Source organism: Orbilia oligospora, assembly GCF_000225545.1.
Source record: "Orbilia oligospora ATCC 24927 unplaced genomic scaffold scaffold00117, whole genome shotgun sequence".
Classification (NCBI taxonomy): domain Eukaryota; kingdom Fungi; phylum Ascomycota; class Orbiliomycetes; order Orbiliales; family Orbiliaceae; genus Orbilia; species Orbilia oligospora.
In genome coordinates, this window is record NW_011645674.1 from 190,088 (window position 1) to 214,225 (window position 24,138).

Below are 24,138 nucleotides of genomic sequence, written 5' to 3' on the forward strand. Positions count from 1 at the left end.
AAGGAAACAGTTGGATCTTGTGGGGCTCTAGCCGATTGAAGACAGGACTCAAGGTACTGTTTTCTTGATTGGCTTTGAGGTTGCGATAAATACGTCTGGTTAGAAGTGCAGTGGGGTTTTGCGATTGTTGGGGTGTTTATTGTGGGTGAGTTCTATTTTTTTATATAATTATGCTGATTTTATATCGGTTACTTTGGTATTGGGGTTGAAGGCTAATTCTGGGGGAAGGGATGCTGAAGGATTGCTTTGGTACGCTAGAAGATTTTGAGATCGCGGGTTTGGCAATATGGGTAAGTTTTATCAGGAGCTATAACATCCCACCTATTTCAAGAAGAAATAGCAGGTGTACCAAATGCGCAGCTTAGGAACTTGACTAATTTGTGCATTGCATTCGCAGCTACCAGTATTATATGCCAAGCCTACTGAGGCTGGCATGTTCACATCCATCTCTTGAGGATGAGATGAGCTTGGACGGAGGCTCAAGCATGGAGATTGACGACATCCATTGACCAGTGGAAAGAGCTACGAGAAGGAAAAATAAGGTTCGTCAAGCATATCGACAGTCATTATGGAAATATTGAAGGGAGCTAATGATGATAAAAGTGTGCCTAGACGACATATCATACATCTTTATTCTTCAAAACCGTACAAAGTTCACCGAATTGACGAGAGAAGCGTATTGGGTAAAGTTTTTCTGATTGGATAAAGTTCATCTTATTGAGCATTGCATTGATCATTGGGGGCATTTATAGCCTTTGTATTAATGCGTGGAAGAGGGTCGAGGGCTGGAGAGAGGACCCTAGTAATTAGGGTTCCAATCTCAGGCGAGAAAATCGCCAAATTTCTGTTACCCTATTTACAGTATGGGAATCAACGGCTTTCTCTATGTGGGTGGTCAGAAAGGTTATGCATTGGGTAGAAAACTCACCAGGGACGCAAAGGAAAGATGGTTAGTAGACGTTGTATGAGGAGACATACCGGCATCAATTTACGATCCCCAGCCCAGAATCCAGGCGCAGGCACAAGGAGTGGAATGAATATTGAGACGCCCATGGTTCAAAGCCCTGTGCGTCAACTTGAAATCTAGCCAGATAGCTTGTTTATATTACCTGTTTAATTGCTTTTGTTGTATATTACCTACTTTCGCCACTATTTTTACAAATCAAACCTGGAGCCCGAGGAGTGCTCAAATCAGGTGTCGTCCATTAGGGGCGATTACACACATACACACATACACACACACAAAGGAGCGAAATGTTAAGTAATTTAATTTATCAAGAGAGAGAGGGAACCACATGAGGATTCTCGCGTGGTGGAGGTTATATAATACCAAGGCAGAGCTGAGCGTCCCCCAGACTACGGCGCGAATGAACTAGAGCCTCATATACATAATTCTCTCACGCAGAATATCCGCGTGGTCGATTGAATCGACGTCATCATTCCATACTGCTAATCCAGTAAGTTGGGGGTGGCATGCTATCGTTTAATCAGTGTTTCTTAGTAGCTCCGTAGTTTATTGTACATATTAGCTAAGGTCTGTAGTTTCTTCTTTTTCTTCAATGAACCAGCAAAGGCATTTTGAAAGTATCTGTGCTGAATTCAAATCTGATAAGAAGGATACTGGGATTGAGGCTGAAGACCATATCATCATATGCATCAGGTGGAAACAATATATTATGGCTTTTAATTGGCTAGTAATTATAAGGTTGCTTGATTGCCCCTCAACCGATAGTCTTATCTAAGAACCTTTTGACTTGTTTGGTGGTGCGAATGAGCGCTGGCCGTCTGGATGATATATGTATGTTATAATTATAAAACGTCAATTCTAAGTATACTTATGTGTTTAGATAAAATCGGTACTCACTTGAGGAAGAATGAAATAATAAGTAATGTCTAATCTTCTATATGATCATGACTGGAGTAACGATAGGGGTAGGATCAAGCTGAATATTAATATCCCTGGATACAAAAAGACCGGCTAGTTGGCTTGTAACTTGCAAAAATCTGGACTAGGATCTTTTGTTATGAAAGAAGGATTGATGTTATATTATAATACGAGGATTTCAAAATTGTGGGGGAAAGCTGAATATAATACACGCGGATTTCAAATTGCATCTTTTGGATTATTTGACATGGAATGTGACATGTGATCCGCGAGACGAGTTCAAAGAGCTCTAGCGTTTTCCATTGACTCCTGCAGATGCTTGTAAGCCTTTTCTTGGAACTTTAAGCTCGAGTAGATTAATAGACAAGTTAACTCGAACCCTAAGAAACTTGGAACCGGACTGTTGAAGAAACTTCTATTTGATAAGTGATCGGTATAAAAGTATTCCCAACAGCATGTAACATATCGACTATACCTTCCTGAATTTGCAGCTGAATCTCAGCGCGTAGGAGTGACTCAATCGTAACTGCAAAAAGTCTTCGATTCGATTTGATCCGCATGCCATTCCAAGGACTAGCCTCCCCCTGGTGGATTATTGTGTTGCAATTGGCTGGGAACTTGCCTGACCCGACGAGGCTGCAGAATTGATAGAGTCGACTGGTACCACCTGGCAAACCAAAAAAAAAAAGACACATGTAACGTGGGGGATCAGTTACCGACCTATATGTGTTCGGGATACCGGCATCGTGCTAGAAAAGGTTTTTTTTGGCCTCTTTTTGCTTGGTCTGAAAACACCCCTCAGTTTTTTCCTGTTTTGTGCCGATTCTGTAGTGTATGACAGGGAGATGATATGAGGCTCTGCTCGCTGACCGGCTGTTCTGCGAGACCGTCAGAGGACGCATGCAGTTTTTCCCTCAGAAGTTTCCTCTGCAATGCATACTTGCTGCGTACTAGCAATGTCCTCGGTGGCGTGGTGTGCATGGTGGAAGGACCCACATGTTGTCTCTTTTTGCATGCTTAGTGGGTGTTACACAGAAAACTAGTGGCCGCTCGACATTCCCCGCCTAACCTGTTTCGTTTGGTTGGTGGCACGGAGTAGGCAATGTCCGGTTATATTAGCTCTTCTCCTCCATTATCGGTCTACATCCTTTGTGGGTGGTATGCCGTTTGCCATTGAGGGGCTTTAGTTTTTTTTTTTTTTTTGGTTGTCTTTCGGAATATCCTGCATTGGATAGATAGCTGTCTTGATTTAAAACTAAAATATCTTGAAGAAGGTTGTAGTTTTTCAAGTTTCGAGGTGCCATATAGTTGATTGATCAGATCTTTAGCCATGACTGCGACTCCATCTAACGAGCGATTATGGGGAGGGAGATTTACTGGTATGTGTCTGATTTTGATGTGCTTTCTTCCCCCCTGACAGTTTCCTGTAAAAAAAAAAGGAATACCCTCGATAGTATAGCACTATATTAGAAGAACTGCATTGTGGATAAAGGAATTGATCGCTCTATAGGGAAGACGGACCCATTGATGAATCTTTACAATGATTGTTTATCCTATGACAAGACATTTTACGCTCAGGATGTTCAGGGATCTCAGGCCTATGCGAAGGCATTGTTTAAGGCAGGACTTATTACCGAATATGAGAAAAATCAAATGGTTGAGGGTTTAGCTAAGGTTAGTACTATAGTTGAAGCTTAATTACTTTTACAAAGTGACAATTATCGTAGTTAATATGGATATAGGTCGGCGAGGAATGGCGTACTGGAACGTTTGCGATAAACCCGATCTCCGACGAAGACGTACATACCGCAAACGAGCGACGGCTTGGGGAATTGATTGGAGTGAATATATCAGGAAAATTGCATACAGGAAGGTCTCGAAATGACCAAGTCGCTACGGATTTGCGAATGTGGGTTAGGGATACGCTTGTCTCTACAGAGCAGTATCTCTTGACACTCATTCGAATAATCGTATCGCGAGCATCACAAGAAATAGATGTTATACTTCCGGGGTATACACAGAGCCAACAAGCTCAGCCGATTCGATGGAGCCATTGGCTTCTATCGTATTGTCAGCTGTTCTTGAGTGACCTTCAGAAACTACGGCAGACGAGATCAAGGGTTAATCGCTGTCCTCTTGGAAGCGGTGCATTGGCTGGCAATCCGTTTGAGATTGATAGAGAGTTTCTTGCTAAGGAATTGGGCTTTGAGGCTGCTATACCAAATAGTATGGTTGGAGTTGGAGATCGAGATTTTGTCGTCGAGGTGCTTCAATGGGCTACGGTGCTCATGAGCCATATCAGTCGATGGGCAGAAGATATGATCTTATATTCGACTGCCGAATTTCACTTTCTTACTCTTGCGGATGCTTATAGTACTGGAAGCAGTCTTATGCCACAGAAGAAAAATAGTGACAGTTTAGAACTACTTCGCGGAAAAAGTGGGCGAGTGTTTGGCCAGGTGAGATAAGATACCCCCCCAATCAGAAAGATTCATGCAGACCAATAAAATTCTACAAAACATGATTGCTCTACCCTGGTCCCGCATGCAGACGCTCGTGACTCAACCCATGCTAATACTTTCTTGTAATGATTTTAGATGGCAGGTTTTATGTACACACTGAAGGGGCTTCCTAGTAGTTACAACAAGGATCTACAAGAAGACAAGGAGCCATTGTTCGATTGCTGCTCCACTATCAACAACTCCATTCAGATTGCTTCTGGGGTTATTTCCACACTTACAATTCACCCTGAGAATATGAAGGCGGCATTGAGCGCAAGTCTCTTTGTGAATGAAATCCGCGACTATCTTATTCGGAAAGGTTTATCTCAGAGTGAAGCGAACGATGTCAGCAGATCATGCTATGAACTGGCTGATTCTGAAGGTCTGGCTAATGTGAGTGAGCTCGGGTTGGACAAACTGAGAAGTGTCTATGGCGAGTTTGGGGAAGATATAGCGGAAGTCTTTGACTATGAACGTATAATTGAACAGTACAGTTCACTTGGTGGTACAGCAAGGAGTAGTGTTCTTCAGCAAATTGAAGAAGTCACCCGGGCTGTGCAGGATGATTGATAGCATTGACACATGTCAGCTGTTGAAAACAGGCAAAAACTTATCTAGCAATGTATTGTAATAGAGCCTTACTTTGTTGTACATACAAAGGGGGAGGCTCTTCGGATTTAACGTTAGTTTTTGTTACTAAAAGCTTTGTTTCTTTCATTGACAATCTATCACACACTCTCTATTTTTGACTCGATTGGACGCCGTATAACTGTAAAGATTGTGTTCTAGAGCTCTGTAATGCTGCCTTACCCCTCTTCTGCTTCACTTTGATCTTCCCGTCTTACTGCTTTCCGCTTGAATTCTGGATAGCCTTCTATCTTCCATGTATCTTCCATGGGTATGGGGTAGTACAAGCAATGCATATCTTAGTGCCAAGCCGCCAGCTGCCTAAGTACTTGAGGCTCTGTGGTTATTCTGTATACTTTACTAGGAAATGATTAGTAGTGACGAAAACAAGAGGCAAAGCTTTTTCGTGAAGTCATGAATTGAAGAGTTCCATTATGCCCAACGTGGGGGAAATCTTGAGGCTCTTTTTGTTTTCGGGTATGATATCGAGAACACGTAATTTTATGAGGCTATCGGATTTTTGGGAAAGGCATTTCATTTCGTGGAGCTTTTCTCCCCGTTTTTCTTGATATCCATCTGGAGCTGGGTTCTATATAAACTGCGATGTTGGACCTGTGTCTCGAGGTTGAATCTGATATCTGCTGGTTGACTATCTTATTGCGCGAACTACCTTATCAACATCTAAATTTTTTAAAATACTTCTTATATTTACCTTTAAAATCTTACTTTTATAGAAAGATATTATAACAGTCAAAAATGGCTAAAGAAGACCAAAAAGTAAGACGTTGTTGATATCAACCCTGATCCACCATATTATTTATTATTCCAGTGCTATCAATATATCTTAGCGATAGCAAGCATCAAATTTGGGTTTCAATACCCAAGTAGCTCGGTTCCTTTTATTTTATTAAAAAATAAGTTCAACTGACTGACGAAACTACTCCAGGAGCTTCCAAATAACACACGGCTTCCCGAGTTAGGGTCAATTATCGATATCGGCGGCACTCGCTCCATGCCTGCTATAACTAAAGAGCTACTCCTGCACGAACCTGCGGGCAGGCGTATCCTGTCTGTCGTGACTCTATCAGACTACCCCGGACTTCAGCTCTGGTCCAAATTAACACATACTCCAACGTACTACCAGACGTCGGATGAAATACTTTTGTTGCAAAAGTATGCGGTGGAGATAAGTAGTTCCATTGTGCCGGGGTCGGTGATTGTGGATATTGGGAGTGGGTAAGAGTTTCCCTCTTTCTTCCTTTTCGTATAAACACCTTTCGACTTCTTCGCTGCATTTCGTACAAGGAATAATACTAATAACTGAGTAATTATATATATAGTGGACTACGAAAAGTCATGCCGTTACTAGACGAGGTAGAAGCTCGACAGATGACAGTATTCTACTTTGCCCTAGACCTTTGCAGAGAATGGTTGGAAGACGATCTGAAAGCCCTGACATCGAGGTATACCCATGTGCAATGCTTCGCTCTCTGGGGCAGTTTCACAGATGGATTGGAATGGATCAAACAATTCAATGGTCCCAAAGTCTTCCTCTCCTTGGGATCAACTTTGTGCAACAACATAATCCCTGTTGCTTCCAAGGGCTTAAAACTCTGGGCTGATGCTATGGTCCCGGGGGATGTTATGCTACTTGGGTATGATTGCAATCTTGATGAGGAAAAAGTGAGGGAGTCTTATATTGCCCCCGAAGGGAAGTTTGATGATTTCATCCGACATGGGATGGAGCATTCGAACTCATTGCTTGAGAGGGATTGGTATAGACCTGAAGATTGGGAGTTGTTCCGAGAAGCGGAGTTTCAGAATGAGCCACAGGCCTTGGTGCATCGGTTTGTTTTTAGGGCTCAAAGAGATGTGAAGGATGAAGTATTGGGAGTGGATTTTAAGCAAGGTGATAGGATTATTTGCTATGAATCGTTCAAGTATCCTCCCAGTGTTCTGCAACAACAGTTTAGCTTGGCTGGACTTCAGGAGAAGGCATCTTGGAAGTCGCCAGTCTCTGATATTTGTAAGATACCATTCTCTCCCTTATTTTTGGGTTGTGATTTGGCTAACAAATTTTCTTCACGGTAGATGAATTTCTTTTGGTGAAGGACTAGGTCGCGGGTGGTACGACACACCGATTTGAGGCCTATTTTGAGTTTCCAGCCGCGAAGAAAGCAAGTCGGCCAATTCATTTCTTTCCTTTTGTAATTGACTTTATAGCTATTTGTCCAATATACCTTGTTAGGATAGTTCATTTGCGTGACACATTTACCAATACAAATTGCGTTTTCAATTTCATAGTCCATTTCCAAACCTAACTCCCATAAGACCTCCCAATTTTCCACCCAGAGTGCAATCAAGAAAAACAAAATCAAAAAAACAAAATCGCCATGATAGGTACTTGCTAAGGAAAGGAAGGATATAAAATAGACAAGAGACACCAAAAAAAAAAAAAAAGAATCAAGTTGATGGCCTACGCAAAGTCTCGTCTGTTCTTAGCTGTGTAGAAAGCTGTAACGAGTTCCTCCCACCATTGGCGCCTGTCCAACAAGTCGGCATCATCGTCTTCTTGCTTGGGACGATTCTCATCCATCCATTTCCAGATGAATTCTAATGTATTATCAAGCGTTGCGAGATTCTAATAGAGAAAATATCAGTAAGCTCTGAGGTTAATCATATTATTTTAATTTTCGGGACGGTTTAGCCTACTCCTCTCTCTCCAGCGGTGCAAGTTCCACGGACGTATTTTCTACAAAAATCTCTTTCCTTTTCGGTTGTAGCTACTACTCCTGCAATCGCCACCCCAAAGACCGGGGTTTGGGCGGTATAGAGATCACCACTTGTTGGGCATCTATCGAAGCATTTAATTAAAAAGTCTAAATTTCGCCGGACGGACGGATGGTAAGGAGTTCGTCTGTAGATGTAAATTTGTTAGTTTGGATAATATTTAAATGAGCAGAATTGGCTTTCTGACCTGAAGAACCGGCACTCGAGGTATATAAGTGCTGCTTGGATATAAGTCTGTGCTGTCAAGTCGGTTGCTTCTTCTTTGGTCTTGACAAGGCCATTTTCGTCTAGAATGCATGCATCTAGCAAATCCTGTGCGTGTGAATACCCCCCCGACAATTCTGACCACTGCCGCACTCGTTCCAGTTCGTTTCGAATTCTTCCTGCGAAGATAGGCCATACTTCTGTTTTGCAGGGGTTCTAGGCGGTAAAAGAAGGGTTAAGTTAGGTTAGGTTAAGTGATTGTTTATTGTATAAGGTTATAGATACCTTTGCGAACTTTCCTGTCATATAGGTAATTTGCGCGAGAGTGTAAAGGACTTTGGCGCACATCCCCGTATTTCCTTCAATTTTGGTGAATTCTGTCTCGGTTCCGCTCATTAACCAACTGTATGGACATCGTCCCCCGAGATCTTCTTCCTCGACTGGTGCGAATGCTGATGATAGAATCTCACAAAATGCGATTTCATTCCCGATTCTATGTCTTGCTTTGCTTTCTTGGACGTTTCGTCGGAGTTTGTAGTAGTAGCCTGGATCTGAGGTATCTAACACTCGTCGTGCGAGGCGGGCGGCTCGATACCAGGCTGGGACTAAGCTTTCCTCTGTCGGCTCCCAGCAAACAATCTATCGTATCGCGAAGCATAAATAGTAAATATTAGTGGCTGCTAGTGGCAAAACTCAGTAGGGTAAAGTTGCAAACCTCATTGTGGATCAACAATGACAAAGTTGTGACCAAAGCCTCTTCCTTTCCTGGTTCGTAATTTTGGGTGTTTTTCAATTCTTCTGTGAGCCACTTTATGCTTTCTCGATAGTGGTAGTTGGCTCTTGCTGCAAAGGATGGGCTTGGCCAGTAGTCCAAAAGGTAGGCTGAAGCCAATGATAGAACGGCATGGCAGACCCCTTTGCTTTTATCGGCCATAGGAGCGATCTCGAGCAGATGGATATTTTCTTTGTCCAAGAGAGTACGCCCGGAGCAAATAGCGCAACGATCTATTTATTGTATGTTCTAAATGTTAGATGATGCTTGATCTTTGAGCGAAGCATGAACATTTGCAAAGGTGCGCCAGAATATTGATTGCGAGGACCGTGTATGTGTGCACGATCGAGACACAGAGATCGGCTTACAAAAGTCAAATAGTTTCTGGTCTTCCGGCTTGAGCATGAGACCCTTTCCGAAGCCTGGTGGAAGGTGGTTGACTCCTTGGTTATTTGGATCAAGGATGGTAGATACAAGGGTATCCGGGTTCTTATTTGAATTGTTTCCTGGAATGTATAGTTTTTTCGGAACTTTCGCGGCGGGTACATTCTCGCCAATGCCGTCAGTATTCCAGAGTCTAAATTTTACAAGTCCATTCACAGCTGCCTCCGAGGGAAGCTTGTTGCTGCTATATTTTGTGGAGGACCGGGCAACATTTCTGGGGTGTGCCGATGGGCTCCCGTTGGCATCACAGAAGGGATTTGATTTCTCGTCAATTTCCTCGACACGTCGTTCTTCCAATATCGGGACCCTCAGTAACATCTCTGGGGGGAACTGGACCCCTGAGCGGTCAGGGTCATCAACTGGGTCTCGAGCTATAGCAGGGATGTGATAATTAGAACCAAAAACTCGATCAGTGCAGTGGTAACTTGACTGATGAATTGCAAGTACACGTATCATAGGAGGATAGTTTACAATATTACATACCTCGCTTGCGGCTTTTGGTACCGTTTATTCCAGGTCGTGGCCAATACTTTGCGGCTCCGACGTTCGCCCACGCCCTTGATGTTGACAGCTGCGGCTCCAGGGGAATAAAGGTACTTAAGCGGGAGAAAACGTCATCCTGAAATCGGGCATCGTCCCATCGAGGTTCCTCTTCAAGATTCGGTTCATCTTCGTCCATGAGACGAGGTCGCTTTGAGGTTGCAGGCTCCATTGATCTAAACATTTTTGTATAACGCCTTGAAGTTAAGCAGCAGAAATAGTTCGGAATGACCTATAGGGCATTAAAAAAAACACAAAAAGTCGACTGAAGTTAGAGTAACACTGTATGGATCTCCTGACTATCACACCATGAGAAAAGAGGAAAGTCTTTACGTTTTTAACTAGAGTCTGTGAGGCTGGATCCTCGTTTTTTCTGCCTTTTGTTTTCGTTTCTTTTCCAACTTGTTGTTTGAAGCCTTGTTGTGGACTTTACTAATCACCGATCCACGCCGAAAGGCTCAAGGCAACAAGCAATTGCGCAAAGGATCAACTTTTGAGAACTAAGAAAAAAAGAGGCAACTAGCGTCAAGTAGACGGCTTCGACCGGATCAGACTTTGAAGTGGTTCGCGATGGATATTCGCCGATGAAAATATTAAAACAAGCTGAAAACAAATGTTGGGAGGTTCGCGCGCGTCTCCGCGAGGCGGGATAGATTTCGAAAAGCGGAGAGGAAAGAGGAGACATTCGAACGACATGGGTTCGGGTTTTTTGTACGTATGCGTTTGGGCATGTGGGAACAGTCCTCGGGTACCTCAAAAGCAAAGAAAAGAGACGAGAGACGAGAGAAAAGAGGCGACAAGGCTGAGAAAGTTTGTACGACCACCGGGAGCTAAGCCTGGCTGGGAAGGTCTGTATGAGCCTCCAAAGCACTAGTTTCACGAGGTTGGTGCTCGAGGAGGCTGCGAGGCATCCTTGTCCGCCTCTTGGAGACGTCCGGGAACCATCACCATTTCGTCGTTAGTCACTGACAAGAGGAAACACCAGGCCCACTTCAGGTTCATTGTTACAACAGCTAAGCAATAAAATTACTTCCTAATCAAGCCCCATGGAGGGTGCCGCGTCGAGAATCTTGAACTCGTCTCGGAATATTAGCCGGGACTCCCAGATGCAGACAGAGGTTGAAGAACTTCTAGATGTGGAGCTGCCACGCGCAGTGAGAAACATAGCGAGAAAAGGTGCCAGACAAAGGGAACTCACAGGTGACTTCTTAACAGACTCAGGGGACTTTATCACGTACGCCCTAGAGCTGCTCGATGAAGTGGCAACTGTCATCTCAGACCGAAGGCGCATACGAGCATACCTCAGTAGGAAGTTGGCGGGCGACGATGACTCGGTTGATCTCGACGATGCAAACGATCTGGATAAAAGACGCTCCGCACTCATGTAAGTTTCGCTTCACCGGCTAGCTGCCGCCGTCTGGCCGGTTGTTGTTAAATTTATAAAGACCATGCCACCCTACCTGACTCTTTGCGTTTTTATCATCTATCCATGGATATTACGCTCCGAGCTCAGTAGCTTAACCCAGTATAAAGGAGCTAATTACATTTATTCCTTTGCACAATTGTCTCTGTGTATAGATATATTTGCAGAGAATTAAAAGATACTTCGACAAATATCAATCAGATTTGGGAAAACACTCTTTCCGAAACACAGCCGATTTCGATCCACACCTCTAGAAATACCTACACTTCATTCCAAGAGCGCAGAAGGAGTTCTGTTCCGTCAAGCGCTTATACTCAAGAGTCGCCGTTGCCATTGTCCCCGTACAATATAAGGGACTCAGGACAGGCCTTCGATTACCCAAGCTCTCATCTCCAGCCCTCGCCGTTAGCTTCACAGCCAAGCAACGGACAATTCGCCCAAAGGTTTCTAGATTCTGAAGACCACGAGGAGCAAGAGGAATACGACGAGGAAGACGAAGAGGAAGATATGCCATCTTACTTAGACGCGTATGGGGAAATGGAAATAGACCGCTCGGGCGCCTCATATCAGGCCAGGCGGACTTCAGGTTCCACACCAGCCTCATTATCAAGTCCTGGGAGTATAGACCCTGGGTTAGATCTTGAGAGACGAGGTACTGGGAATTATGTGTGCCGGCTTGAGTGGCAGTGTAGAAAGGGTGGGGTTGTGGACGAAGAGCTAGTAGTTTTCAAGCGCAACAGCGATTACAGGTAAGTTTACCTTTCCGAAGTTCAGAATGTATCGCGACGGTTGGGTATTGAAATTTCTGCTAACTTTCAAACAGGAGGCACATGAATAAGCATGATAAACCGTACAAATGTGATATTCCTGGATGCAAAAATACCGCCGGTTTCTCAAGGCTGGACCAGCTGAATAGACACAAGGTCCAGATTCATACCATTAAGCTTTATTAAGCTACGGCCGGTTGTGTGCAAACCACAAGCCAGCTTAATTCAAGACTCACCTCGTTTTGGCTTGATTAAATCTGTGACTTTTTAGTCTGGGGGCCCAAAAGCTAGTGCGCCGTGGAAAAGATGGATGACTGTGGCTTTTTATGAATGTAACGATCAACGAGTTCCTATAATGTCTCTCTCAATGCAATACCAAGTCTTTTAGCACATGATATTCTCTTTGAAATTCTGTATTCGCTTTCTATTTTATCATTCTTTCTACGTTATTCATGGGTGCAAGATAGCGCTTTCAAACATTTTGGATTCTCGTCATGGTTATGGTTGTAATTAAAATTAATAATTCACTCGCTCTTTCTGATAGCCTTCTTATATTTATCAGGTGATTGCTGACTTTTTAAGTATACTTAAAAAATTACTCAATCCAGTTGACCGAACTACACACATCTGGAGTGTAGCGCTATAGCACTAGCTAGCCCGGCCAAACTCCGGAATGGAATGAGAGATACAAGTTGTAAGTCTAATTACACCTGAGCAGCTTTCGCTGACGACTCGATCGCAGACTGTTCTTAAAAGAATCATCACCGGTAGATCTAAAAACCCCGTTTTTTAAAAAAAAAAAAGATTATATGTATCATCGCGGAATGATAGACGAGATAAGAGATCCAGAACTTTCGATTAAATTGTAGAGAAGCCCCATATTGGCAATTGGTCTCATCTTGAGACGTCGTCCACAACTGGATGTCGCTATCATAGAACCCGTGAAAGTCGACTCGCTTCACTGCAGTTACAATATCTAAGAACTAGATAAAAGGATCCTGCGGCATGTGGCTTGGGAACCTATTCTCCAGTCTGCTCCGCCTTGCAACAGAGCGCCGAATGGTCAAGTCATAATACCAGTGACCGTCAAAATCCGAAGCGTAGCAGTTAGCACTACACTTTCACTTAACCTTCCGCCGCGTACGTATGCCCCCAGAAGGAGAAAAGAGACAACTACGGCCACTTATGGAAAGAAAAAACGGTGAGCCTCAGGCACGTGTTTCCTCTCATGGCCGAACCCCTTTGCTTCATTTCCTACGAATAGTCCCAGATCCGAATCTAAGTAGTCGCCAGCCACCACTGCACTGGGTTGGTCCGCAGTAGCTAGGTGCTAGGTGGGTCTATTGCGGCAACAACACAAATTTCTGCAACAGAGAAAAGAGACAACAAGGTTATCTAGCAGGATGATGAGGCATGCCGGCCGGCATCGATGCCCTGCGCTCGACAGACGCAGCAGAGGATTGATTGCAAGAGTTTTATTCATGTTTGGGGTTTTCAAAGCAGCCCATCTGCTCCTTCAGCGAGATTTGATGTCATTGGAGATGAGCTGTAAAGCCAAGTTACACAAAGGCATCTGTCTATATCTCGAGAAAAAGGTATTTATATTCTCCATGTCTGCACCGTAGTCCGAGAATAGTTTAATCTTCATCCAAACCAAGATCCCCCAGACCCATTGTCAAGATTTAGAAGTTATATCGATCTCTGGTCTCTCGAGAGCCCGCAACCTACAGTTTTATCCCCCTTTACTACTATTGTCTTACCTTTGGCCCTCTTCAAGCATTCAGATTCGCTACCTAAGGGCTGAAACAAACTCTTCGGATTTATCTATCATTATCTTCAGAAGGCTTCTAGCTCTTGCCTTTATAGCATATACATTTAACCCAGCGGGGCCTCCATCGTTTATTTCCAAATGTTGTCAGAACATTCAAAGATGAAGCACTCGCAAACTGGGTCCCGATCCTCCTCACCTCCACTACAAAGATCCGAACCCATGAATTCAGCTCCCAGAAACCCCCAGCCAAATGAACGCTTGATGCTTAGAAATGACCCACAGCTAAGCTCACGAGTTCAACGAAGGCCGCAAAGACCCAGGCAACTAAGACCATCCAACCGAAACATCTTTACTTCACTCAACAGAGAGGTCCCTGTCAACGAAAGACTCTTCTCACAAACACAAACGATAGCTGAAACCATGGAAGTACAGCCAAGTGCAAGGAGTTTGAGGGAAGACCAGATTGATATGAATTATGCTCTGGCCAGGTACCTCAACTCTGCTAGGAACACTAGAAAGGGTACATCTAAGACCTTGGACCTTTCGAGATGGGAGGCCTCTACTCCAACCCTTTCGACCCCACAAGGTGCTTCAAGCTCTTATCCTCAAGGACAATTTAGTACCCTGTCTACAGGACCTACTAGTCCCACCCTCAGTCACCAACAAGCCTTCGTATACTCACCGGACAGAATCATCACATACGCTGGCGCACAGTTTGAGGGGGAAGATATGATCGATGAAGATACCGAAGATGAGACCTAATTAAAGTTGTTTTCTTATCACGTTTTTTTTTCATCTGTTCTAATATACCCCATTACAATTTGCTTTACTACATCGATCTGTCGGCGTCTTTCTTTTGTTTGGTTTTAATTTCGGGTTTATTTCCATCCAGCGTCTTTTGTTTTTATTTCCCTCCATGGACGTCACTGCGCTCAATCGAAAGTGATAGAGTCGCACAAAAATAAGTGACGTTGGAGATTACTATCTTATCATTTATTTCCTTTGTCTTTTCCTTATCTACTCGGTCGGGTCATCTTGGTTAATCGATACTAGATTGTCTACTGGATTTAGTTGGCAGGGATTTTGATTATTCATATTTTTATGGGCATGTTTATTAGTTAACCAAATTTAAAACCATTCGCGTTCGGAATGCGGCTCTTAAAACCGATCTCGATTATTTATATCTACGTGAAGCTTAATCACTTTAAGGTTGCTATACGTCTATGCATTTTACTAAATACACTTATGATATACTCCCTGTCGAATTTCACTATTATTTAGATCTAACGTTATAATAGTAGCTGTAGATCGTAGTCGTAGTTGTATTAAGAAAGTTTGAGATGCAAGGGCAAGATCTCTGTTCTAGATTGTCGAAATCTACGAATCTATAGGATATAATTCACTTTAATAATATGAAGTTTCGGATAGGACAATAAATCCTGGATCTTAACAAAGCCAATGGCGATTTCTCCGAATACTTGGTTCTTCCTTGGGTTTAACTTAGCAGAGTAGATTGCTTTAAATACCATCTTGGTGCGGGATCAAAGGTCTCGAGGTCAATATTTTGCCTCTCTCTTCCTCTCTTTCTTGGATCCATTGATAGGATGATCACAGAATAAACTTATTCGTGAATATATAAAAGTCACCATACTCACCAAAGTAATCATATTGAATGAGTTCTGGTCGAGAAGATAATATATGGCCCCAGGTTCAAATATGATTTTTCTGCGAAAATGAAAGATTGATTGTCGACTATGAGAACGTACCATAGGGATGATTTCATGGTTAACTTATACTGCTTTTCGATTTTCACAGGACAGCTAGTCTTGACACGAAAGCAATTGTAATTATTACAATTCACAATTAAAAGAAGCTCAGCTTCATTGCTGGCATGTTGTAGATACACATTCCGATCCAATGTAGGAAGGTGGTATCATTGTCACCAGGTCCATAGGAAGGGCGAATTTGCAAACAACGAACACTTTCATGTTGAGGCCAGTCGCATAAGGGCTCCAAGGGAACTCCCTTTCCTTCTCTCTCCCTAAGGAAAAAAACATTTGATCGGATATCGAGCTGCTGATTTTTTTTTCCGTTTTCTTAGTGCTTGAGCCAAAAAGGTTTGTGAGTCAGTCGTAAGTAGTGAATGCTAGGCTACAGCCGGTGCGCATCTCCTGACACAGCCGGGTTGCTATCGACGCGAAGATGTCTCGACAAAAAAAGTTTCCGGTTCCAAAGCAGGCCAGGAGGGGAGAAGAGACGAGAGAAAAGAGAAGAGGAAACATGAAGAGAAAAAAAAGAAGTAGCAGAGGAAAGAGACAAGTCTTAAGTAAGAAGGTCTTGAGGAAAGAGACAAGAAATCAGAAAGGAAAAAGAAAATTTAGAAACATATAGGAAGGGACAACTAGATCCTACCGGCAGTGGATTTTGAGAAAAGAGAATACTTCAAGGTTAATGGGCCAACTACGACGTCACATTCTAGATCTTACACACATGCTGCGTTCCGACCCGGACCGGCCTCCGTCCGTGAGCCTAGCCTGGCATCAAAGCATGTTCTTTCCCCAACGGCCCATGGGCCCAACGTTATGGACAGCCGCATGAACCATGACCAAAGAATGAAGGCCTGTATTACGACTTCAAGGGGTTAAAGGAGAAAAGAGACAAAAGAGAAGAGCCGAATCGGTGCTACTAAGTAGGGACAAGGGTCGTGGTCAGCAGCGCCAGCTGAAACCCGACAGGCGACGAGGCGAGGAGGAAAGAGGCGAGATAGTAGATCGGGACGTCGAGACGAGAATTCGGCATACATGATGTCTAGCAAAAAGCAAAAAGGAGACAACAAGAAGGAGGAAAGAGACAACAACCAACAACACCAAACTCCTCACGACCGACGTGATATTGCCGTGCTACCGCCGGACTAAGCTAACATGATACACTAGTATTACACGCGGATGAACATCACCGTGATTATCAGTCTCCATAAGCTACAATAGTCAGGATATGAAATAGAAAGGTTGATATAATTCAAAGTCATTCAGCGTATTAAAGCCCCTAACTGACCTTCCAAGATTCACAGTCAAAATGGCTTTAGTTCTAAAAATCATTGAGAACATCTTATACAGACTATCAGGAAACAAGAACGAAAACTCTTCTGTTGACCCTTCAACAACTTCAAATATGACAGATTACTCTAAACAGCACTACGTTATTGTTGGCGCCGGCGTCTTTGGCATTTCAACAGCGTACCATATTACAAAGAAATTCCCGGGAGCAAAGGTAACTATCATCGATAGGACACCGTTCCCGTGCGAAGCTGGAGCTTCCTGGGACTCTACCAAGGCAGTACGCGCAGACTATGCCCATCTCTTTTGGTGCAAACTCGCCTGGAGTGCTGTCGACATGTGGCGAAATGATCCTCTCTTCAAACCTCACTTCCACGAAGTTGGCATGGTGTGGTTGGATGACACTGGCCACGCCCAGCGTGTCCTCGATACATATAAAGAATTGGCTATCCCAAATAAAGCAAAAATGGTAAGCGTGAAGGAATTGACCGGAATGTACCCCGGTCTCTTCGACACTACGGACTATACGGGCGTTTCCCACATATTGGTCAATACAATGAGTGGCTGTGCAGAGGCCGAGAAGGCTGTGGAGTCCGTATATGACTACGTTATATCTCAACCCGGCGTGGAATACAAGGCAGCTGTTGTTGAAAAGGTATTGTTCGACGACTACGGTGATACTATTGGTGTCCTAACCACGGCCGGGGAGAAAATTCTGGGAGACACAACTTTTCTCTGCACATCATCTTATACATCAAAACTACTCGCGGATAGCGCTCCCGGGCGTCCTGAAATGCACCCAGGGCATAGACTCGGTGCATTGGGATTCGCAACCGGTCAATTAGTTCTCTCTGAACGACAGCGCGAAGAATTCAAAAAATCACCTGTTTTCCAACAGGGCACTGGAAAATTGCAAAGTTTGTGCTAGACCGTCGGAATAATTGATAAGGAATCTACACATGCTAATAACGCGTGGCAGCTCTGTCTATGGGGCTTCATTCGAACGGTACTTTAAAGATCGGGTCAGATTTGCCCATTTACAACGAAGTCCACGTCAAGGGGGTGGATCACCCTATCCGATGTCCTCCGGAAGAAACAAATTACGATCAGTTTCACGTCCCACCTGTATTGGTCAAAGAGTTAGATGAATGCGCTGTGCGAATTTTTGGCGACAAAGCGAAAGAACTAGTCTATGATCCTCACTCGTACAGAATCTGCTGGTAAGAATTGCTCACTTCTCTTTATTTTTTTGCTTAATATTCCCATGGAACCTTGCTAATAAATTTTTGAAATGTAAGGGATATAATATGCCCCGATGGGGATTTCCTAATAACTCAACATCCGCATTCCAAAAACTTGGTCGTGGCCACAGGAGGCTCGTACCATGGATTCAAATTTTTGCCGGTGATCGGTAAATATATTCTAGATATTGCCACAGGTGATATCGACGAAGAGAAGAGAACTCGCTGGGCTTGGGACCGCGATAATGGTGGTGATGCAGACGAAGGTTTGCTACCCGCCAGAAGACTTTCAGATCTCTTTACTGCTAAGCAGTAGTCGGTGATTGAATCATAACTGCACCTGGCCTTGAGCCTAGTATCGTAATTTCCTTTTTTCAAACGAGTTCTATTTTATGGAACCAAAGTGTATTTCGTATCTTCGGGGAGCTTAGAATGTGGTCTGGCGTTGATAAGGTCATCAAAATTCTTTATACTGTTATTATCCTTTAATAGCTCCCCACACCGTACTTATCTCTCGGTCGTATTTGGTAGAGAGTCAAGGAAGTTAACTTGTAACGGAGCGGAAAGCTGAAAATGGGCTTCAATTTTTTAAATTGCACGTATCTTCTGCGCAGCATGTAAACATTGCATGTAGTCAAATTTGAAGGATCCTAGGACCGTAAACTCACCCAGTAGCTGAATATTCTGGTTCTGGATTCAGTAACACTATAGTATGAGGCTCAATCTTTTGGTGGTAAGATTATTACTAGTCATTCAGCCATGGTAAGTTTCATGTGGGTGCCTATAGCGAACATTTACTATACATATATGGCGCCTACCGATCTATAGAAGGCGTTAAAGTACTTAGTTACTCCGGCGCCGCGGCTGGAAAGGCTGGGGGGCAAAAGAGCGGTACTGCTATCCCACGAGGCGGTAGACAAACGACTATAATAGCGGGTACAAGGCTGGTGTGATGACCAAGACCATGCTATTAAGCGCAAGATCTTACTTCAGCCTCAGGTCAATAGCTTAGCTACTCGGTCTTCAATTCGACCATCTAACTCTCTCAGCCTCCAAAATCATGGTTAATTTGGTTTTGAGAGCGACAGCGGTTGACTTTCAAGTATAAAATGATATGATTCGATTCAACTTGTTGATACAAATAACAAAGTGCTTAGACAAATATGCATGGAACATTTTAGCAACGCTGATTTAAAGGATAAGAAAAAGACGCCCGGGTATATGCAATCCATCCTACTTTTAACCAAAAAGAAAAAATACTACGTCCGCCTCCAAGCACTGATCATGTCGGTATCCTTACCCGCAGGAAGGTACCTCCTCGGCTTCTCATGATGAACTCTCTCAAATCCAACACTTTCGAGTAAACCAACGTAAGTCTCCGAACGAATAGCCCATGGCGGACCAGGCAAATCGTATGCCTTGTATAAAGGAAACTCAAGACAAATCAAAGTACCACCGGGTTTAATAAGTCCTGCAACTCTTTCCGCCCATAGTTCACGAAGACCCTTGGCGGGATCTAACGCGACCATGAAAGTATAATCATAGACGAGGTCGAATTGCTTAGTATCGAGACGGTTTAACCATTCGTTTGAGAAGAAGTCACCGGTGATGTAGCTGCGGCTGCCTGGTGCGGGTGGAGGGGCGATTGTTTCACTGAATTCTCTGGCGATGTCTGTTGCTGATGCGGCGAGTTCGAGGCCATATGCTTGCATTCCGAGGTCCGCGAAGAGGTTGACGTCGTGGCCACGGCCGCATCCGGGGACGAGAGCTGTTAATGGAGTTTCGCTGGGTTGGAAGAGGTCTGGGTGGTCTCTGAGGAAGTCTACAAGGGATGGGGAAGCTTGGCCACGATCCCAGCTTTTATTGAGGTTAGTTTTCAAGATAAATCCTTAAAAGCACAAATAATACATATATATATACATATTAGGTATAGACAAGGTCAACTTACTAATGGTATGTTCCTTTATCCCAGAGATTTTTCCAAACACCCTGATGTTCACCTTGGGATCTAAACACAATGTTAGCACTAATATTCCTTTAATAGTCTTGATATAAAACTTACGCCGCAAATATGTCTTGGAAGGACATCTTTGGGGGTGAAGGCGGTGGGAGAACACTCGACATCGAAGAATCGGTCTGATGTGAAAGTGAAGGTTTATTATTGAGTCTTGTGCCAGAAACACCTCGCTGTGCTACAAGGGCCTGGAGAGGCCTGAGAGATGTAGCCGGTCGCTTATATAGTGTTCGTAGAGCTAAGGAACTCATTTTTATATTATTAAAGATAGATTTTATATAATATATTTAATGTATAATGAAGATTGTATAGTAAATATGGTTTAGAGGAATGGGCTGCTACTGGCCAGTTTGAAATCACGCAATCTGGGGAAGGAATCCAGGGAATTTATAGTTTTTCCTTCCAAAGTATTTTTGGTATTAATTAACGTTAGAGCCTCTCAAAAAAAGGGATCGAGAAGCTATTGAAACGTCCCTCTTTGTGACACACGTATCATAAGTGTGACTTGCCATGTCCTGTGGCGTTCTAATTTACGATATGAATGGGCTCTACAAAAGGTCGTCAAGATCGAAGTGGTTAGTATGCCGGTCATATCCAGTCGCACTCGGGTCCATACCCTTGTCTATTCGGACTACCCGATAAGGCTTGGGGTTGTGCATGACCGTTTTTTCCCTCCAGCTGCTTGCGGTATATAATTTTTCGAGACCTCATGGAGACTTTGGCGGCAACGCATTGGACGATAACAAATTGTGGCGTTGAGGGACCTTGCCGAAGTTCTGTCGTGCAGGTATTAGATTCCTGGGACCCAAAAAAACACCCATTGAAAACGTTGAAACCCTTGACCGAGATTTCGTGTCCAGCATTTGTTCGTTGGCAATTATCTTGGGTTCTCAACTTTGGCATGTTGGCGCGGAGCTGAAACTCGCAGATGGGAAATCGTAGGCTGTGGAGTCAAAACACTAAGGCTGGATTGATTGTGGAGCGCGCATCAACTAATCTGTTGGCTTCGTGCGGGGCTAACTGTATCGTGATAGGCCTACAGGAACTGACTAGTTAGTCGGTCAATGAATCCACTTACGTATTCATGCATTGAATTCCGGAAATGCTAATTAAATTTTGCGATAAGGCTCCGGATATTTTCCAACTGGTTTGGTATGCAAAAGGGTGTCATATGATGAACTATGTATGGTATACTGGTAGAACTTTGGATCATTCGAGATTCCAATGTATTGAGGTCGGTTCGCGGAGAATATACCGTGCATATATATATCATACGATGACGCTTGTAGATTCAGTCCTGGATCGTCCATGATAGCACAATCGCTCTAGCAAGAAGTTTATATTATAAATCCATAAAATATCGCGTGAATTCCAAAATGCACGTTACGTCAAATCGCGGGCCGTCTGATAGTTTAAGGAATGCCCGCAGGGCCTGGTCGATCTTGCCCCAAAAACGAGTTGTGCCACGTTCGGAACAACGCGAAATATGCAACAACTTCTCTTGAGCAAATCTTACTTCACAGGAGACTTGGTAGAACGATCTCGAAGCCAGAAGTAGGCATCATGAGAAATAGTGATTTCTGGGAGCGCATGGGGGTTCCAAGAAACTATCATCAGGTCTACAGACAAATTCAGCCTGTAATATGACACATAGAGCCTGTGGTGTTATCAAATTTTTGTGAAAGCAACAATTTTTTTTATTATTATATAAGGCGTAGAGTCCGTGAACCGATTGCGTTGGAGATCGAACTTTTAACATCGATCGATCGAGCTCTACGATCATGATGGTAGCTGAATGGTGGTTGTTTCTTGGCCGACTACATCTTGAAGGAAATTATTTGAGAAATGTAGCGTTACGAAACTAGTTACTGCATTCGTGTCTAGTTTATAGCCTGGTCGGCTAGACGTAATCTAGAAGCTACGGGACATGCAATTACAAACACGAAAGGGAAAGCTGTATTTTCGACATAAGTTTATCTATACAGGCATAAATATGTGGTTCAAGAGGAAAAAGAGGGCCCAACTAAGGGCAGAGAACGATTTGGATGTTCAAGCCACAGTCGGTGTGATAAAAAGTAGCTATGTATCATCTCTAAGCCATTTGTATGTATGTATGTATATTACAAGTAACGCCCCCGGTATTGACAAACGCCTTGCTCGTACCCAAACGCCTAACAATAAAATAATTCCCGCGTCTCTCATTAATTCTTAGCCCTCAATCTTAATTCCTGAAGCGAAAGCTCCAATCGCAACTTCTCCAGTTCAAAATAACGTTGTTTGTCCGCCTCTTCCGCCTTGTACCTAGCCTCCATCTCCTCTCGTTGTCTCTGATACTCGAGTTTCTGAACTTCGAGTTGAAATCCTAGTTCAGCCTTTCGGCTGAGATACTGGTATCTCGCAATTACTACGGCTGGATCCTCACCGATCGTATAATTGACGTTCTTGGGAGCGGTGCCCTCGCTGGCAGGGTCTTCTGCAATCGGCCTATTTTCATAGGGGTAGCTCCTGCGAGTTCTCTTGTAGGGGTATGGAGTGCTGGCCCTGTTGATATGTGGAACGGCAGGACGGCCTCCCTGGTCCAAGTCGGCATCTGACATCTTTCTCTTCTTGCCCTTATCGGCAGAGTTGGAAGCTGTAGGGAGGGGATCGGGGCCCCTATCACCCTCGGGTTTGTTAGACACCTCTACGGGAGGGCCTCCGTAGGCGTTGCTTTCGTTGACGTTCAAAGATCCCATGAGGTCGATGCTCTCGACCTCAATAACGCGATAAGGAGGAGATGGGAAACTTTGTGAGACGCTCTCCGATTTGGGCTCGGTTGGGCTACTCTGCTGGGGGTTCGAGAACATCTGGTGGCAGATGATTGCATGGAGCTTGAAAAAGTCGGCACATGAATCGTAGATGGCCCTGTTTGCGTATGCCGTGTTCTTCGATTCAGTGAAGCTCCAGCCTCTCTGCTGGACCAGCTTCGTGGCCCGGATGTAGTTATGTTCCCATTCATTAAGTTGAATGGAAACTTCGGCCACGCTCTTCACCCCGAGCAAGGGGCAGTCCATTGCTGTCTCACCCGTGAAGGGTGAGACGAACAACTGCCACGGTGTGGTGCGGACCTTGTTCTCGAGGTATTCAAGAAGACCATCCCGGTCTTCTTGGGAGAACCACCCACCGCTTGGGGTGGCCTCCGAAAGGTAGTACCCCCACACGTCGCAGATCTGAGCTGGGTCCAGCTCAGTGGGCATCCTGTTGGATGCCCGGCTGTTCGCACCCTCCCTTCCGTGCGATTGCTCCGTTGGAGCTGGTGGAGGAGCAGCCAAGGGACTCCCAGTTGAACTGGAAGTCCTTGGACTGCTGGGGGCCGGGAGGGAGAACGCTGCCTCTAAAAAGGCATCGTCGAGGCCTTCGAAGGCCTCATCGTACCCACCATAGGAGGTTGCGTCCGAAGACGCGTCTGGTAAGCCGGCAACGGCTTTTGTGATCCGTGATTGGATCGGCATGATGAATGTAGTTTTTTGACCAAATGAATTGGTCAGAAGGCTTGATAATTGGGTTTTAAGCTGGGCTTCGGCAGCAGAGATTGGTTTCGAGAGTAGATGGTTGGGGTTGGTGAGGATGGTTGGTGATGGAGGTTGGTGATGAAGAGGGGGGTGGGAGGTTGATTGATATAGTCGAAACTCTTGTGAGTTTTTTTTATAGGGCACAACTCACACACATATGTACATACGTAGACACCGACCTTAGTTTAATCTCTCAGAATCTTCATAATACCTTTGCTGTTATCATACCTACAGTACCTCATCTGTATGAATATTATCTTTAAGGCCTTCCCGTGAATATATTGGCTTCATACGAGATGTTCCATAGTATAACATTGCCAATCAAAACACCATTGTAGTTCAGATACAGCAAAAAATTAGCTACGCTGTGAATAACATCTATATTAACCACTGTTCTTTAGGGACTTGCCAGAATGGCGCATCCGCTATAGACGCCCTTGGTCTCAAAGACAATATTTGATTTTCTCATGGTTACTACTGATATTTACACAGGATTACGCTTTTATGATGGAACTAATTAATTTGGTGACTCAAAAGATTTTTATTTGAACT

General features: G+C 44.1%; 8 protein-coding genes across 8 annotated transcripts; 5 read left to right on the forward strand and 3 right to left on the reverse strand.

The window, feature by feature from the left end:
* Window positions 1-3,215: 3,215 nt before the first annotated feature.
* On the forward strand, window positions 3,216-4,956 carry AOL_s00117g52 (uncharacterized protein; the record flags this gene model as incomplete). Its single annotated transcript, XM_011127215.1, has 4 exons — window positions 3,216-3,264; window positions 3,396-3,559; window positions 3,628-4,344; window positions 4,483-4,956. 4 exons carry the CDS (start codon window positions 3,216-3,218, stop codon window positions 4,954-4,956), a joined length of 1,404 nt encoding a protein of 467 aa, XP_011125517.1.
* An 813-nt stretch (window positions 4,957-5,769) lies between these two features.
* Window positions 5,770-7,130, forward strand: AOL_s00117g53 (uncharacterized protein; the record flags this gene model as incomplete). The annotated part of the gene is made up of 4 exons (XM_011127216.1): window positions 5,770-5,790; window positions 5,960-6,249; window positions 6,354-7,039; window positions 7,105-7,130. The coding sequence occupies 4 exons, from the start codon at window positions 5,770-5,772 to the stop codon at window positions 7,128-7,130; spliced, it is 1,023 nt and encodes a 340-aa protein (XP_011125518.1).
* A 359-nt stretch (window positions 7,131-7,489) lies between these two features.
* On the reverse strand, window positions 7,490-9,947 carry AOL_s00117g54 (uncharacterized protein; the record flags this gene model as incomplete). Its single annotated transcript, XM_011127217.1, has 7 exons — window positions 7,490-7,654; window positions 7,726-7,930; window positions 7,991-8,223; window positions 8,293-8,646; window positions 8,723-9,012; window positions 9,148-9,594; window positions 9,707-9,947. The coding sequence occupies 7 exons, from the start codon at window positions 9,945-9,947 to the stop codon at window positions 7,490-7,492; spliced, it is 1,935 nt and encodes a 644-aa protein (XP_011125519.1).
* Window positions 9,948-10,809: 862 nt separating this feature from the next.
* AOL_s00117g55 (uncharacterized protein) lies at window positions 10,810-12,139 on the forward strand (the record flags this gene model as incomplete). Its single annotated transcript, XM_011127218.1, has 3 exons — window positions 10,810-11,147; window positions 11,354-11,935; window positions 12,010-12,139. The coding sequence occupies 3 exons, from the start codon at window positions 10,810-10,812 to the stop codon at window positions 12,137-12,139; spliced, it is 1,050 nt and encodes a 349-aa protein (XP_011125520.1).
* A 1,744-nt stretch (window positions 12,140-13,883) lies between these two features.
* On the forward strand, window positions 13,884-14,486 carry AOL_s00117g56 (uncharacterized protein; the record flags this gene model as incomplete). Its single annotated transcript, XM_011127219.1, has 1 exon — window positions 13,884-14,486. The coding sequence occupies one exon, from the start codon at window positions 13,884-13,886 to the stop codon at window positions 14,484-14,486; it is 603 nt and encodes a 200-aa protein (XP_011125521.1).
* A 2,313-nt stretch (window positions 14,487-16,799) lies between these two features.
* AOL_s00117g57 (uncharacterized protein) lies at window positions 16,800-18,337 on the forward strand (the record flags this gene model as incomplete). Its single annotated transcript, XM_011127220.1, has 3 exons — window positions 16,800-17,697; window positions 17,760-18,000; window positions 18,079-18,337. 3 exons carry the CDS (start codon window positions 16,800-16,802, stop codon window positions 18,335-18,337), a joined length of 1,398 nt encoding a protein of 465 aa, XP_011125522.1.
* Window positions 18,338-19,280: 943 nt separating this feature from the next.
* AOL_s00117g58 (uncharacterized protein) lies at window positions 19,281-20,286 on the reverse strand (the record flags this gene model as incomplete). The annotated part of the gene is made up of 3 exons (XM_011127221.1): window positions 19,281-19,878; window positions 19,970-20,029; window positions 20,084-20,286. The coding sequence occupies 3 exons, from the start codon at window positions 20,284-20,286 to the stop codon at window positions 19,281-19,283; spliced, it is 861 nt and encodes a 286-aa protein (XP_011125523.1).
* Window positions 20,287-22,236: 1,950 nt separating this feature from the next.
* On the reverse strand, window positions 22,237-23,526 carry AOL_s00117g59 (uncharacterized protein; the record flags this gene model as incomplete). The annotated part of the gene is made up of 1 exon (XM_011127222.1): window positions 22,237-23,526. One exon carries the CDS (start codon window positions 23,524-23,526, stop codon window positions 22,237-22,239), a length of 1,290 nt encoding a protein of 429 aa, XP_011125524.1.
* Between the last annotated feature and the right edge of the window lie 612 nt (window positions 23,527-24,138).